This window comes from Carassius auratus, unplaced genomic scaffold (genome assembly GCF_003368295.1).
Source record: "Carassius auratus strain Wakin unplaced genomic scaffold, ASM336829v1 scaf_tig00215316, whole genome shotgun sequence".
In the NCBI taxonomy this organism is placed as follows: Eukaryota; Metazoa; Chordata; class Actinopteri; order Cypriniformes; family Cyprinidae; genus Carassius; species Carassius auratus.
This window is the reverse complement of record NW_020528035.1, coordinates 1,789,496-1,804,325: the sequence shown is the minus strand read 5'-3', so window position 1 is coordinate 1,804,325 and position 14,830 is coordinate 1,789,496. Positions and strand designations below refer to the sequence as shown.

General features: G+C 38.3%; 1 protein-coding gene across 1 annotated transcript in view; it reads right to left on the bottom strand.

Annotated features, from left to right (window-relative positions):
* Positions 1 to 14,830, bottom strand: part of rgs3a (regulator of G protein signaling 3a) — a 170,523-nt gene that overhangs the window by 91,150 nt on the left and 64,543 nt on the right. Inside the window, exon 11 of the mRNA XM_026259999.1 lies at positions 4,237 to 4,368. Coding sequence (XP_026115784.1) covers positions 4,237 to 4,368 — 132 coding nt within the window. The remainder of the gene's footprint in view (positions 1 to 4,236; positions 4,369 to 14,830) is intronic.

The following is a 14,830-nucleotide window of genomic DNA, read 5'->3' as shown; positions in this document are numbered from 1 at the left end:
ATCTGATAAGCTTGTTCGATTTAGTTGTATTGGAAACATACTTGTTGTTTAAGCTGTATAGTGTATTAGGAATATGCAAGTCTTAAACTGTAGTTGTATTAGGAACATGCTTGCTCTTAAAGAACCCATGAAATCAAAGTATAATTTTTTTTTTTTTTTTTTTTGGCTTTTAGTCTGAATATGTTAGCTCCGAAACAATTACACAATTTACAAGACATAAGCATTCAAAACCAGTGTTGGGAGTAACGGCGTTTAAGTATAACGGCATTACTAATAGAGTTTAATTTTCAGTAACGGAGTAATCTAATTAATTACTGTTCACATCGTTTTGCAATGCCGTTATCTTTACTGAGAATGTAAAGTGTCGTGTTACTACAATTTGGTCGAATAAAGCGCGAGGTGTCATGCTTTGGCTAGTGTCTACACATCAGCTGGCTGTCTGAGACCGTTGCAAATCCGATGATGATTGGCTGAGTGGGCGGTGCCCTGCTCACGCTGTCTCACTGCACGCTCTGACAACCACACAAGATGGCGTCAGCGATAATGGCGTTCTCGAACTGGAAGTACTGGAAATTAAAGGCAAGAATGTTTCTGTGACATGTACGGTATGCACAGGAAAAAAGACTTTATCAACGTCTGCCTCAAGCAACTCAAATCTTATGAACCACCTCACATCAACACATGCTAACATGTTACTGTACTGAATATTTAATGCTTTTTTCAAACCAGACAAATAGTAGTTGGATGCTTGAACATTTTGAGTTCAGACGCGAATTCACGTCATGGGGGGGCTTCTGCCAGTTGAGTTCATGCAGCATTTTCAACCACCATTTTTATTCAGATAATTTTCTAAATATTACTGTTATCATGTCATGAAATGTAGTTTTAAAAGTATTTCATGCGAGAATGTAGTTGTTTTAAACTCAAATATGCGGTTTATTTAAAAATGTGTTTCGCCGATTTTCGGAGGTTGTCTATTCGCATCTTTGACTTAACATTGAAATCACTCGCGCCAGATTTTTTATTTGCATCTGGTGTGAACGCACCATAAGAGTTGGATAGTGTTCTGTTTATTGTGCAGTAACTTTAGGCCTAATATACAGTGTAACAGATATGCAGGTCATCGATTCATGGGTTAAATTCAGGCATACAAATGAAACCTTTTTGCACTAAATGCCTGGCCTGGCGCCAGCCTGGCTGGACTTAAATTATTTTACGATACCCATGCGAGCTTCAAAGGAGACATGAAAACCCCCCAAATTCCTTAACACACACGCACAAAAAGAAACCTTACTTTTAAGTTCCTTACTTTTGTAAGTCCTTATTAATATGTATTTTGAATGTTTTGTGTATTGCATAAAAATGGTTAATCCTGGGTAAATGGTTAAAGTATTGACTTATAAGTGGAAATGTTCTCCTCAGTCTAACTCTTTCTCAAACAGTCATGTTTATGTAACCCCCACTCCTTTGCAGCTCATAAAACTTTCTGACCCCCCCCTGGGCAACAGGACAGGAAATCTAACCCTTACAAAAGAATGGTAAAATGTACTCAAATGTAGTCTAAATGTATATAGTATTGTTCTTTTTGGTACATTAGATGTTTCCCATATAAATTGGGACTATCTGCAATTTATTAGCGTGTGTTAATCTTTAAATGTGTGTAATTCTGCATTTGAATGTAACTTCGTGTTTCTATCAGTTATATATATGTACTGTTTGGTGTTCTTGTAATCGTCATGCTTTGACAGACCCACTTATCTAAAGCAAAGTAATGAAAAATTTATTATTCTGGAATTACGAACTTGCTAGAATATCCCTGATGAAATCTGACAAGCCCTAAATCTTTAGGGTGGGTGTTTCCACAGAGACAAAGAAACTTTTCCCCCGCTTCAGATCGCGGACGTTCATTGGTTGTTCACGCAAAAAGAGGCGTGAACCATCCCAAGCCATAAGAACCGACCGGACAAGATCCGCTCTATCTTCTCTTCTTCTCGTTCTTCGTTCTCGGACACGCTGCTCTCCTGTGCGACCCTCGTCGCTCCAGCGAGTCCCTCGGCGCGGCCTTGGGCAGCCTTTATCATGGCTCCTTCGGAAGCTTTCGTTTTCGTTGTTTTGTTTTCTTTTCTTTACTAAGTTTATTCAACTATACGCCTCTCCACACAAGGAAGACGAATTCTGGAACATTGCTTGTTAAACCTTTCAAATACCGCGCGATCCCGCAACAGCCGGAAGATGAACGAACACCCCTTGCCACAAAGGACCACGTGGCTCCACGCTCACGCCAAGATCCAGCGCAGCTCACACGCACGCTGTTTTCAAAAGTATCACTTTTCTATGGAGATTTAAATGCTGCTTTAAAGTGTTGCTGTGATTTGATTGGTGTTGGCTGCTAAGGTTTACTGACTGTGATTTCCATATCTGAGCTCATTCTGTGACCTCATTCATTTCTCTCTCTCTCTCTCTTTCTCTCTCTCTCTCTCTCTCTTTTATTTGGATTCCGTTATGTCTTGTAAAAAGTTTACTGTCTGTATTGTCATACGCATATTTACTCTGTGTGATTTGTAGTTTCGATGTATTATTAGCCAATTATTAAAAACCCATATATCCATGATCCTTGTCTCCACCACCCGCTCACATTACGAGTCACTGAGATGTCTGATCTTTAGCTACAAGCTTTAAATTTAGAAACAAAATTTATCATAAGGATAGGATAATGTTTTCATGGCCAGAGAATATTTTTCCTTGAATTATAAGAAGTGATAACTTTATTGAAAATTGATTTGAAAAGTTTGATTTGCAGTAATTTACAGTAAGAGATATCACAATAATTGATATGAATAATGGAATATTGACATATTAATGAGTAAGTTACAGTGCCCTGTAATTAGTTATTGGTATAGACAATTGAGCTATTTTTCATAATCAATACAATTTATTGTAACTGTCATATGAGATATAAATATTAATCATATTCGTGATTAATTATTCAAATTCCCTATATATCATTTGAGTTAATTATTCTGTAAAACTCATTGTTGCTACAACAGTTACAGAGATTTGCACTATTGACGAGGTTTCCCTTTGTTTCTTTTTACCCAAATTTAATTTTGTTTGTCTTAATTTTGTACTAATATTATGTAATATTTAATTTTTATATGTTTTTATTTCTATGCATATCATATGGCAAGCTGCAAACTACTGAGTTCAAATAAATACAACATTTTCTAAAATACTTAGTGTTTTTATTCTTCAATCAGTTAATATAAACATCTTTTATATTAAAGATGTTATAGGACGTAATAGCGTTATAGAACATAAAAAATAATGTCACAGTTACTTTGCTGAGTAACTAATTACTTTTACAATGTGGTAACTGAGTTACTAACTCAATTACATTTTGGGAGAAGTAATTTGTAAAATTATTTGATAATTATATGTAATATAATTCTGTATATATAATTATATATGTGTCTTGCGATAGGTGAAGGATCTTATATATGCATCTTGTGATAGACATAGATTAGCTGAGAGTCAGCTGATGCCTGTGTGACTCACGTGACCTCCCAGAACTAACGATACATTTATTTCTGTCAGCACTATTATTGTCAAAGATAATATTGTCAAACCATAAGAAAGTGAAAGTGAAAAAAAAGCGAAAAAAGCGTGTGACATGTGGCCAGGTATGATGACCCATACTCCTAATTAGTGCTCCGCATATATCCCATCCAAAGTGCACACACACAGCAGTGAACACACACCCAGAGCAGTGGGCAGCCATTTTTGCTGCGGCACCCGTGGAGCAATTGGGGGTTCAGTGCCTTACTCAGGGGCACCTCAGTCTTGGTATTGTAGGTGGGAGAGAGCTCTGTACATTCACTCCCCCCACCGACAATCTCTGCCAGTATGAGACTCGAACCCGCAAACTTTGTGTTACAAGTCCGACTCTAACCATTTAGGCCATGACTTCCCCAACACAATATATGACATTATCCCCCACCACAAAATTACAGTGATAATCTCAGTGCCTTAAGCAACAAGAATGTTAACCCTTACCCAATGACTTAATGAGTACAGTATGTTGCTGAAACCTGCATACTTAACCAGATGACCTAATAAGTATGTAGCCAATACCTGAGAAGCTTACATGACAACAATATTCTGAATGACAAATGTTCTTTCAGGCCCATATTGTTGAGTCATAAGTAAATCCAGAGAAAAAGCAAGCATGTACTGTACCTGCTGAGGTGGGCAGAAAGTCTGTCTTGTATACAGCTGCAGCTGTTTTTTGATGTTCTCGCTCAAACACTGACACACTCTTGATTTTTGCTCCAGGGAATTTGCTTCCAGACTCAGAAGACAATCACATTTCTGCTGAGACACAGACAGAGAGGGACAAAGATTAATATTGTAGCATGCAAATGTTCGGTCAAGTTGACTTATTTAGTTTGTAGTGCAGGGAAACTTAGAGAAGCCAGGATTTTTTTTCTCTGTGGTAAGAGAAAGAGAAAAGCTCTTATTTGTTTGTGTGTCTTATTAACATTTCAAGTACTGCCAGAAGTGATTAGAGACATGGGTATGATCCATTTTGTTAATAAAAGACATCTTAAGACCCCAACTGTGCACTGATTTATACCTTTGTCACAGAAGGATGCTGTCATAACAATGCTAATTGACACAAGATCATTACTTTCATTACATTAAAATTACTTACTACTCACATTTTCAATAAAATATAATTCATTTTTAGTTCATTTCTTCATGCATTTGTGTGTGTGTGTGTGTGTACCAAAGATTACATATTGCAGTTCTAAGTGAAAAGGCCAGAATGTTAAGTATATATATGGTTCACATAATTCTGGCCTTTTCTCTTAGAACTAAAGTATTTTAACTCATAATTCTATTGGAAAAAAGTTACAATTCTGAGGTGAAAACACAATTCTGAGATAAAAAGTACATTTTAATCAATCAATCAATTATTTTTGGTACCACAGTGTAACAGGTGTAAACACATATTAAAGATTATGTGTTCACAGCTCATGGGTGAAGTTTAGCGTGGGTGATAGCATTTATGCCTCACTTTCAGACAGATAAGAAACTAAACCTAGGAGGAAGCTGCTGTTATTGTGTGAGGAATGATTAAACTCAGTGGCTTCTCAGTCCAGCACCAAAATCAATATAAGTCATCCTGTTCGATCCATCATTTCAACTTAATAAAGTGGCCGGAGACCATCAGTCTCAGCCTTAGACTAAAGCTCCATATAGCTGGTGATGATGATGTCATTCTTGAGAGGCATTACAATTTTTTATTGAAAAGTTTCCCCAAATGGAAATTTACTGAATGTTATTCCAGCTCTGTATCATTTTTCTCATTTTCACAAAAGGAAATGTTAGGAATTGCAAACAACGTAAGTGGACAGTGATGTATGGATGACAGATTTTCATTTTTGGATGTTTTTAATCAATTTATTGTTTTCTTTGAGTGAGTAAACAAGATGATTTTCACATAATTTTGAAACAAACATTCTAGGCTACAAGATCCAGTTCTCAAAAGTCTTGTGAACAAATGTTCTGTATTTGTTTTATGGGCTTATTTCAATTTTTTTTTTTTTTTTTTTTTATAACCACACATAAACATTGTTTTATCAAAAACACAATCATGTACATACATGCTATTTACGTTTTATTGTAACCCAGTTTGTCCCGGATACAGTGTTTTCAGGCTTTAACCATGTATATTTATAATCAACTGAAAAAACACAAATATCAGGGCATGTCAAAACCTCTCCAGGCTCCCAAAACACCCTTAGACCCCAGAGGGTTTTAAATAACCATAACTGTATGTCCCATCACATAAGAAATATGCATCTGAACTCATGTTGTGATGCTTTGACTGACACTTTAATAAAATGGTCACATCATTTTACATGAAATGGGGTTTATGAAACAGGACTCTGAAAATAAGTCATCAAACAATTCCACTGAGAGGACAAAAGATTAGCAAATTCACACAGCCTCCACCATAAAACAGAGTAACTGGGGAGATACAATTCCAGAAATGTGTTCCTGGACAACTATCAGCCAGTTCTTCAGCTCAGATATGGGCTGCATCTGGCTGCCTCAGGGACCAAGAGACTTGTGTTCCAATATTTCCCAGCTGCTGCTGGTCGCTTCATCCAGCCACAGACCAATGTTCCTGAACCAGGAATTACACATTAAATAATATTAAACAAACAGGTAAAAAAAAAAAAAAAAAAAAAAAAAAAAAAAAAAAAATATTTTTAATTCAGTAGTTTTCCTTCTTTCTTACTGCAGATCAGTCTGCAGTTAGAGAGAAGACTATTTTAAGGGCCTGTGTGCCTAACATTTTAATTAAGGGCTTGTATTGCTAACATGTCTTTAGAACTGGACACATCTAGGACTTTAGGACTTTTTTAAGGACACCATCTTTAGCAACAATTTACAGATTGCATACATTACAAGCAATTTCACTGTGGCTACAAAAATTGTCCCAAAATCAACATGCAATATAACTAATCATTAGTCCCTTAGACAAAATATAGCTTGTTTGCACTTTTACAATTATTCTGAAAGAGTCTGTAACACTGGCCACCTAATTAAAAAACAAAAAGAAAAAACACTGTGGTTCGTCAAAAGTATTTAATATTTTTAAAAAAAAGTAGCTTTGTTCTCTTGGGCTATTTTATCAGAAAGCTAAAGCTGTTGGTTAGGGTTAGGGATGGGGTTCTGAAGTAGCCACTCTTTTAGAAAACAAGGTCAAGCTGATACTCAACTACGATGATGATACGATGGCCTTTTAATGTAAGGAATAATTAACGACGGGCTGTTGAATTATTAAAAAAATAATGCACACCCGATATGGTGAGTTGTGGCCATTACACCTCGGGTGTGCATTATTTTTTGAATAATTCAACGGCCTGGAGTCAATTATTCCGTTTACACTATGGTTACCACACCTCAAGACATCGATCAGATCATATGCAGTATTTAAAGGGATCCGTCAAGTTTTTTTTTTTCTTAAAACACTATTGTGATTATTTCTTCCGCATCTCATCCAACACCTCTTTTTCTAGTTCCAAAACATAATTTTAAAGCTGGTAATGGAGGCTTGAGCCATAGCATTCTAATGCAGTTATTAATGAAGTTCTTAAAAAGAGAGTGAGAGAGACAGAAACACACAGAGAAAGAGAAAGAGAAAGAAAGAGAGAGAGCTTGTGTGAATTAGGCTACCTCTGTCTGTTGTTGTTTTTGTTAGTCCTGTGTGCTGTGTACAGTAGGTACTGTATTCTAATTTCCGTTATTACAGTTAACTATGCGAAGTGGTATGGAACTGTAATGCGGTCAAGAGAGCTGCCTAGAACTACGTTCGCCATGCGTTTGCCTGAAAATAATTGCACACCTCAGAATGTTCATCAGCCCATCAGATTCAAGCATTCAACAACCCTGAAGTATAAATTTACATAAAGTAAGAAATATACATGAATGAACATCAGATTGTATTTTATTTAAACCACAAAAATGGGTGACAAACAAGTGTAAGTTTAAAGGCAGGGTGTGATTTGGTTCAAAGACTTTGGTTGAATGTCTCTACACATCCCAATAGTAATCACTAAATTAAGTGATCTAAAATGATCTACAGTATATGTATTTGTAATGTTTATGGAAAGCGTAGGACCATGAAATGTTCATCAAATCAAAATGTTCAGTCCAAACATTACAATAGACTGTTCTACCTGCCTGTCAACATGTATTTGCATACCTATGCACACTCTGTTCGCACAGACATGTACATCATCAGCGTGTTATGGCAAGAGTGAAAGGTGCTATTATTGTAATATTATGTACTTTGTACTGTAATGTTTATTCAGTAGTGAATGAAACAAAGTTATCTGTCAGCGCTGTATTCAACCCTCAACCAACAGTATCTCTCATCATGTCATTGGTTAATCTCTGCTCTGAAGGAGTATATTCATGTATTTTGAAGGAGGCATGGCTTTGCAGAGTGATTACGCACAAAGGGTGGAGTGGTCTTGCTTTCAAAGATAGCCTTTCTGAAATCACCTGCCCTACCTTTATGTTCACCAAAGTCTCCAGTATGATTTGTTTGTCACAGAGCCTGTCTGGTTTGTTGGACAAAATGGCAGATTTGTTGTTATGATTGGTCAGATCACCTGTCAAGCAAGCCCTTTGCGAAGGGTCAATTAGATTTGGGCTGCATTTCCTAGAAGCATCATAAGCTCAAGTTGATCGTAGCTCGACTGGGTCTATGATGTACTTAAGCATACAATGCTTTTGGGAAACACAGCCTTGATCTTACTGTAGATCATGTGCCTGGAGCAGTTGCTGTTGCACAAAAGAGCAAGAGTGGAGAGTGGCAAGAGTTGTTTCCTAAACCAGTGTAAACAAACAGCTAAGAAGAGCATCCCAGACGAAAGAAGAGATGAATGCTTGAGTTCTTGTTATATTGGTATCTGAAAACAGATTTTTTTTTTCTAACATGTTCTTAATACAAAATATAATTTCTATTAATTCTCTAATGTGACCTGAAGAGCACAGTCCATTTTCTTCCACATGCACGAGTGTTATAAATCAGAGCACATTCAGATCTGTCAGTCAGTTATCTCTGCACTTCCGTATGAAAATAAATAAATGAGAGAAACATTTTTCTACTCATGAAATATGAAAGCAAAAAGACAAATGATTATGACAATATATTTTCTGTATGTTTTTTAAGCAACTCGTGGTATTTTTAATAACAAAAGGATGTTTATGACAAATGATAAGCAGGTGTAGCATTCAATCCATTATAAAACATACAAAGAGTGCAAGTATGCCCATTATACCATCTATAGTAACTCTTTATTTTAGGGTCGCTTAACTAGTTGCTTATTAGCATGCATATTACTAGAATATTAGCCATTTATTAGTAATAATTAAGCACATATTAATGCCTTATTCTACATGACCTTATTCTACAGTACATCCCTAATCCTACCAAATACCTAAACTTAACAACTGCCTTGCTAACTATTAATACGCAGCAAATTAAGAATTTATTGAGGTTAAAAGTCATAGATTAGAACTGAATAAATGTTCCCTATTCTAAAGTGTTAGTGGATCTATTATATTATTATAGGAACTATAGCCTCTTAAAAAACCATTAAAGGAACTAATGCCTATTAATACATTTTGTTACCCTTGTTAGTCACCATGACAACTAATCATCTCCACCTGTCCCTTGTTAAACCTGGTTAGCCTGTGTGTGACATGGCTCATTAAATTAACACACCATGTAAACAAGGCCCTGGGTCCAAATGCAGGTCTTTATTCATAAATCATAAAATTAAACACAACTGAATGCACCCCAAAGTGTAAAAAATATCAGAGCAATGTAAATCCTAAAACAGAAGAAAAACAGGAATACGACAACATAGGCCACTTAGTGCTTGCATTAGTCAACATACAACAACTAATAATCCAGCCGAAGTGGCATGGGGAAGGAGTGTAAATCACCGTCAGTATGGGCAACAGCTGTGTGTGTGTGATTAGGTGAGCAGGTGAGTGGAGTTAAGGTAAAGTAGTCGGGAGGATGGTAAATGGTGACCTCTGGTGGTGAGAGGGAGAAACATCAGGTCTGGACTCATGACAGGACCCCTCCTCTAAGGAACGGCATCCAGACATTCCTAAACAACCAACCAGGAGGATGGCAGAGTGGTCTGGGGACTGAGGCAGAGCCGGCAGGATGGGGACCCAGGGCAGAACCAGAAGCCACCACTGTGGTGTGTGTGGAGCTGCCACCTTGAAACAGGCAATGGCAGACCCCGCCACCTCAGGAGCCTGGTGAGAGGACATTGCTGCCTCGGAAAGATCGTTAGTGAACACTGCTACCTCGGGGGGACCGTGAGCGGGCCTCGCTGCCTTGGGAGGATTGTGAGTGGGCACCGACGTATGCAAAGATTGAGAAGTGCAAGTTTCATCAAATCCTAACTTAATTCCTGGGGTACATCATCAGTGCAGACGGGGTGGCGATGGATGATAAAAAGATTTAATCTTTTTTCAGCTGGCCTCCACCTAAGGTGTCAAAGATGGGTTTGAAGCAGGGTTTCCTTTGGTTTGCTAACTTCTACAAGCGGTTTATACGCAACTTCAGCACTATAGCCACACCATTGACATCATCGCTCAGGGGAGGCAAGCATCATCTCATCTGGTCCACAGCAGCAACAGAGGCCTTCCAACAACTGAAGGAGTGATTCACCACTGCACCAATTTTTCATCATCCTGATCCCGAGCTCAAATTTACTGTGGAGGTCAATGCATCCAATACAGGTATCGGAGCCATCCTGTCACAATACCAGGGCAATCCCCTCAAGCTTAATGCTTGTGCCTTTTATTCCAGGAAACTTGATGCCGCAGAGAGAAATGATGATGTTGGAGACCGAGAGCTGCTACCCATGGAAGCAGCTTTTGTTGAATGGAGACAATGGCTAGAGGGCACCAAACTCCAATTCAAAGTACTCATGGACCATCGAAATTGAAATACATCAAATCAACTAAACGACTCAATCCCCGGCGGGCAAAATGGTCTCTGTTTTTCTCAAGGTTCGACTTCAGTGTAACTTACTTTCCTGGTAAAGAGAATGGAAAGGACGATGCTCTCTCAAGACAGTTTGACTCTGATTCTTCTTCCAACACACCCAATGAGCCTGTCATCCCTGCAACACTAATCCTCGCTCTGGTACAATGGGACATAATGACGGAGATTCGGCAACGAGTCATACAGAGGATCCACGAGTCCCCTATCACTGCCAGAGATCATCTAGTGTTAAACCGGTTCTGGTGGCCATCCCTGCAGATGGATATTACCACTTTCATCCAGCACTGTGTTACCTGCAACATCACCAAATCCTCTCATCAATGCCTAGCTGGTTAACTTCAGTCATTACCCATACCTCAACGTCCCTGGTCCCATTTTGCCATAGATTTCATAACCGATTTTCCCTGCTCCAGAAATCATACTACCATACTTACAGTCATTGACTGCTTCTCCAAGGCATGCTGCCTCATGCCTCATAAACCATACACTGGCCTAATTCCCTTCCAGTGCATGCTTGGTTTCCAGCTCCTGATTTTTCCCTGGTCAAGGGAGCCCTCTGAACTGCCCCCTGTTAACGACTGGCTATGTCGTTGTGAGGAGACCTGGACCTCCTCCCATGTTCCCCTACAACACGCCGTGCACCAGAGAGTGAGTTAGAGAATAGGCCAATCACCATCGGAGACCAGGTCCCCCCTACGCTCCGGTTCAGTTAGTTTGACTGTCCTTCCTCTTCGTCTCCCATACAAAAAGCTCAGCCCCAGGTATGTGGATCATTTTACAATAACTTGTCAAATCAGACCAATTTCTTATCAATTAGCTCTCCCTGCCAGTTATCGTATCTCACCAACTTTTCATATCTCTCTGCTCAAGCCCGCCGGTGGCCCGAGAGGGGAGGGGGACCAGGAGAAGGACGCCAAGGAGAGTACCCATCCCATTGCAGTGGAAGGCGGGAGGTTTATCGAGTAAGGGAGATCTTAGATTCCTGACATCAAGGCAGGGTGTTACAGTACCTCATAGACTGAGAAGGTTACTGACAAGGTTAAGAACTGCATTTCTCATAACACCCTATACCTGAGACTGGTGTTTCCCTTCTCAGTGACCTAATTAAGCAGACACCAGACTCACAGACACTGCAAGGTCTTGTTTTGCCCTGGCTAACACAGCTGAGCATTATTCCCCTGTATCCTGATTCTCTCTTAACTACCCCAGACTGTTATTGATATTCTGTAAATCTCTGCCACCTGCCCCGACATCTGTCTGGTAACCCGTTTATTAGTTTGGATTTATATCTGACAACCCACTTGCTATTATCTGATTTTCGCCTGTTTGACACTGCTCTTTAATAAGAGCTGCAAATGGATCTCCATGCCTTAGAACCCTCATTAAATTACTAATCAATTAATATATTTATGGCCATTGGATTTTTAACTAATGTAACAAGGTGGCTGGTTAAGTTTGGCTAAATGCTTGCTAAAGACACAACACATTGTAATTTTGGTGCAAGAAATGTTTTTATTGCCTCACTCACATTAGTATACTACTCTTCAGTATATCATTAAACATGATATTCTTTGAACCATAAATAAACAGGAGAAAACATATATTTTTTTAAGAAAATACTTGCTCATTTATCAAAACTATGTAATATAAACTGATTGAACCGTGCTCCCTTATAATAATCAAACTGACCCCTGTACACTTCTGACCCCTTAACCAACCCTTAAACCTACCCATACCACCAAACCTGTCCCTAACTGTACCCCTTTCAGACCTCAATAGCAGCTAGTGTGTTGTGCATTAACACAAGCTTTTAATCATTTTAAAACATCTGTTCAAATAATTTGTAGATTTTCAATAAGTGCTTGATCATATGGATTTGAAAGTTTAATGGCATTTGTAAGCATTTTAACTTAAATTAACATTATCTAATATTTAATATGTTTATTAGCAAACATTAACAAGCAAATTATCTCATGTTTCTAACTCTTTGAATATATATTAACTAATGATCCATTAAGCATTATATAATGTTTGTTAATTATTTATTAATAAAAGTTATTATAAAGTGTTACCGAAATATGTTTTGCCATGGATGAGTAAGAATCCAGGCCCAAATCCAATCAAACAACTATTGGAATGACTTGAAGAGGGGTGTAGACAAGTGATTTAATCGATCTGGAGCTCTTTCACAAGGAAGAGTGGGATAAAATTGACAAATCCATCCATCCAATTTTCTGAACCACTTGTTCGCTGTAGGGGCACAGGGTTCCGGAGCATATCCCAGCATCTTGGGTCGTATGCAGGGAAATTTACAAATCAAGATAAGTTGACAGATTCTTATTCAAGAATACTGCTGTAATACAGTATTGTTCAAAATAATAGCAGTACAATGTGACTAACCAGAATAATCAAGGTTTTTAGTATATTTTTTATTGCTACGTGGCAAACAAGTTACCAGTAGGTTCAGTAGATTGTCAGAAAACAAACAAGACCCAGCATTCATGATATGCATGCTCTTAAGGCTGTGCAATTGGGCAATTAGTTGAAAGGGGTGTGTTCAAAAAAATAGCAGTGTCTACCTTTGACTGTACAAACTCAAAACTATTTTGTACAAACATTTTTTTTTTCTGGGATTTAGCAATCCTGTGAATCACTAAACTAATATTTAGTTGTATGACCACAGTTTTTTAAAACTGCTTGACATCTGTGTGGCATGGAGTCAACCAACTTGTGGCACCTCTCAGCTGTTATTCCACTCCATGATTCTTTAACAACATTCCACAATTCATTCACATTTCTTGGTTTTGCTTCAGAAACAGCATTTTTGATATCACCCCACAAGTTCTCAATTGGATTAAGGTCTGGAGATTGGGCTGGCCACTCCATAACATTAATTTTGTTGGTTTGGAACCAAGACTTTGCCCGTTTACTAGTGTGTTTTGGGTCATTGTCTTGTTGAAACAACCATTTCAAGGGCATGTCCTCTTCAGCATAGGGCAACATGACCTCTTCAAGTATTTTAACATATGCAAACTGATCCATGATCCCTGGTATGCGATAAATAGGCCCAACACCATAGTAGGAGAAACATGCCCATATCATGATGCTTGCACCTCCATGCTTCACTGTCTTCACTGTGTACTGTGGCTTGAATTCAGAGTTTGGGGGTCGTCTCACAAACTGCCTGTGGCCCTTGGACCCAAAAAGAACAATTTTACTCTCATCAGTCCACAAAATGTTCCTCCATTTCTCTTTAGGCCAGTTGATGTGTTCTTTGGCAAATTGTAACCTCTTCTGCACATGCCTTTTTTTTAACAGAGGGACTTTGCGGGGGATTCTTGAAAATAGATTAGCTTCACACAGACGTCTTCTAACTGTCACAGTACTTACAGGTAACTCCAGACTGTCTTTGATCATCCTGGAGGTGATCATTGGCTGAGCCTTTGCCATTCTGGTTATTCTTCTATCCATTTTGATGGTTGTCTTCTGTTTTCTTCCACGTCTCTCTGGTTTTGCTCTCCATTTTAAGGCATTGGAGATCATTTTAGCTGAACAGCCTATCATTTTTTGCACCTCTTTATAGGTTTTCCCCTCTCTAATCAACTTTTTAATCAAAGTACGCTGTTCTTCTGAACAATGTCTTGAACGACCCATTTTCCTCAGCTTTCAAATGCATGTTCAACAAGTGTTGGCTTCATCCTTAAATAGGGGCCACCTGATTCACACCTGTTTCTTCACAAAATTGATGACCTCAGTGATTGAATGCCACACTGCTATTTTTTTGAACACACCCCTTTCAACTAATTCAACTAATTGCCCAATTGCACAGCCTTAAGAGCGTGCATATCATGAATGCTGGGTCTCATTTGTTTTCTGAGAATCTACTGAACCTACTGGTAACTTGTTTGCCACGTAGCAATAAAAAAATATACGAAAAACCTTGATTATTCTGGTTAGTCACATTGTACTGCTATTATTTTGAACAATACTGTAAATACACTGGTGCTTCAAACAGGCTGTGCACATGGTGGTGACCTGGCATTATTTGTGATTCATTTTACATCTAAGAAACAGTACGTTTTAACAGTGGAGTCTATTGCATCTAACTATCATGAAAATGTCAATCCCAGAATCTCAAATTTTACCCAAACATTTGTGCATGCTATATTTATGCTTACTGGAATATGTGCTAACACAAAAAGTCAGTCACCTAGAAGC